The following is a 2,500-nucleotide window of genomic DNA, read 5'->3' on the forward strand; positions in this document are numbered from 1 at the left end:
CAGCATATGGCAAGACAGTTCAAAACGTACACTCTTCCTTCTTGGGCTTCTTTTTCAGCTTCAGGCTGAGCTTGCTCTTACTCTTGCGTTTCTCCGTAGCAGGCATGATTGGTGTAAATTGACGAAAGCCCAGCAGCTTCAGAAATGTTGCGCATCATCTTGCCCAGCGTATTGTGGCCCATGGGTTGGTTCATAAACCAAATGGGACAGTCTTCAGATAGCACGGTTGCTCCATACCTGGCCCGTTGAAACAAGCGATCTTGTTGTGGGTTCAGTTTCGACAGGAATCGCTCAAATACTGAGATCGTCTCTGGCTTGGTGATAGCACCCTTCGTATCTGAGCTGGTTCCGCGAAGGCCACCTTGGTGATTCTTTGATTGGAAATCACAGTGCAACACGATGGCCCTCTCGCCAGCAACTGTCGTGAATTGCAAATCCGATGGCTTCAGCTGGCTCTGGGCCTCACTTCCCCTCAGACAGAAGTGAAGAGTACACTGAAACCAGATGTAGTAAGTAACCTTCTTGATATCCAGCGTTGTCGACACGTCGGAAAAGTACGCATTCAGCTTCTTCCAGTCTTCCTCTGATAGACCATCCTTGTGATTGACGGCCATTTCACGTCCGTCTCTCTTCTTCTCTTTGAGCGTTGCATCCAGGAGTTTGTTGGCACGTGAGAAAACCGGGCTCTGGATATTGATGCCACGGTCCAAACGATTGAGCTCTCGCTGAACAGCTCCACGTGCTGCTAAATAGCTCGATCTTTTATACTCTTGGCCATCTTTCCTTTTCAGACTGCAGTAGAAATTCTCCAGAATCCCAGCCAAATCTTTCTCGCTGATCTTTTCTAAATCACACTGCATCCCCATTTCGACAACAAAATCGTTCAAAACAGTCAACCAATGTCTGGTTGCTGCTCTCGTTGAGGCAGGGGTAGCATCCTCAAGAAGCTTCTGCTTCGCTTCGTCTGATAACGAAAGAAAGCGACTCGGACACTCACTCTCAGCCATCTCTTCGACAAACACGAGGCAATGAAAGAGAAAGAACTCGCGCATGCGTATACATGTAATTCGAAGGATGCAATGTTCGTGTAACTGCTGCACGTGTCGTTTTTTTATTAGCATAGATTTAAATAAAATACATACTTCGCCCTCGTGTTTACGGGAAATCAAAATCCTCGATAAAAAACCTCGGCTACGCCTCGGTTTTTTATCTCGGTTTTTATTTCCCGTAAACACTTGGGACTCAGTATGTATTTTATACATATATATACAAGGAGAAACGTGGAGGTGTTAGTTGCTTTGGTGACTGGTGATTTATACTTAGTAATAATTGTTGTGGCTCTTTTAGATTGTGTAGACAATGTGTAGGCAATGTGGTGATGCTCTTTGCATGCTAGAATCAGCACCTTTTCCAAGCAAGAAGCGGGAAGAAGGATGATGAAAATCACTTGCACTGAGTGAAAGATATGTGCAATTGTGGCAGGATGCTTTATGTAGATATGGACACTCCTGCAAGGACACAGTGTTTGCACTCATGGTGTACGTGTGTGTGTGTGTGTGTGTGTATGTGTGTGTGTATGTGTGTGTGTGTGTACGTGTGTGTGTGTACGTGTGTGTACGTGTGTACGTGTGTGTACGTGTGTGTGTGTGTGTGTGTACGTGTGTGTGTCTTCTCTAGGTCAGCTTGTTCATTCTTGTGCTGTACCGGGGTGCATCGCTAGACGCATTGGAGACGGCGCTACTGTCAGTTGGTCTCTGCTATTGCCTTGCCTGGGCTGTGGCAGGCTACTATGTTGTGAGTACTGAAGGATTACCAATCTACCATGCATGCATGCATTCTCTTTGAGCGTATCCTCTGTACGCAAGACAGAATCATATGATTATCCATGGCAATATGTACTGGTACATGCGCAAGAACAAGACTTAGTGGCATTGCTTTTGTCACCAGCTACACAAACATACATGGGACCGTAGCACCCAATCTGACCCAGGACTATATTTTGAAAAACTTAACCCACCCAATCATGCCAATGTTCATTTCCCATCAAGTACACATATCCCATTTGGCCGGGCTACCTGTAGTCTCGGTGCTACGGCCCTGCAGTACGTGTGGGTGAGCTGGGGTAATGCAAGTACCAATGTTCTATGACCCTGCAGTACGTGTGGGTGAGCTGGGGTAATGCAAGTACCAATGTTCTATGACCCTGCAGTACGTGTGGGTGAGCTGGGGTAATGCAAGTACCAATGTTCTATGACCCTGCAGTACGTGTGGGTGGGCTGGGGTTATGCAAGTACTAGGGGTGAAACGAATACGAATATCGACAATCCGAATATTCTTTCTGTTAACGAACGAACGAATATCCGTTCGTTTGGCCGGGAAATGTTTTTTTGTGCCACGTTGGCACGCGAAGCACGCTGATCTTGTCACTTGTCACCTCTTGAGATCGACAATGGCTACCGAGCGGCACGGCGATTTATTGTGTTCAGGAGGTCGCCGGCTT

General features: G+C 46.8%; 1 protein-coding gene across 2 annotated transcripts in view; it reads left to right on the forward strand.

Annotated features, from left to right (window-relative positions):
• Nucleotides 1-2,500, forward strand: part of LOC135806642 (uncharacterized) — a 19,635-nt gene that overhangs the window by 10,709 nt on the left and 6,426 nt on the right. For both annotated transcript variants that reach the window (XM_065320868.1, XM_065320870.1), the window contains exon 6: nt 1,678-1,794. In XM_065320868.1, the coding sequence (XP_065176940.1) occupies nt 1,678-1,794 (117 nt within the window). The remainder of the gene's footprint in view (nt 1-1,677; nt 1,795-2,500) is intronic.

Source organism: Sycon ciliatum, chromosome 1, assembly GCF_964019385.1.
Source record: "Sycon ciliatum chromosome 1, ocSycCili1.1, whole genome shotgun sequence".
In the NCBI taxonomy this organism is placed as follows: Eukaryota; Metazoa; Porifera; class Calcarea; order Leucosolenida; family Sycettidae; genus Sycon; species Sycon ciliatum.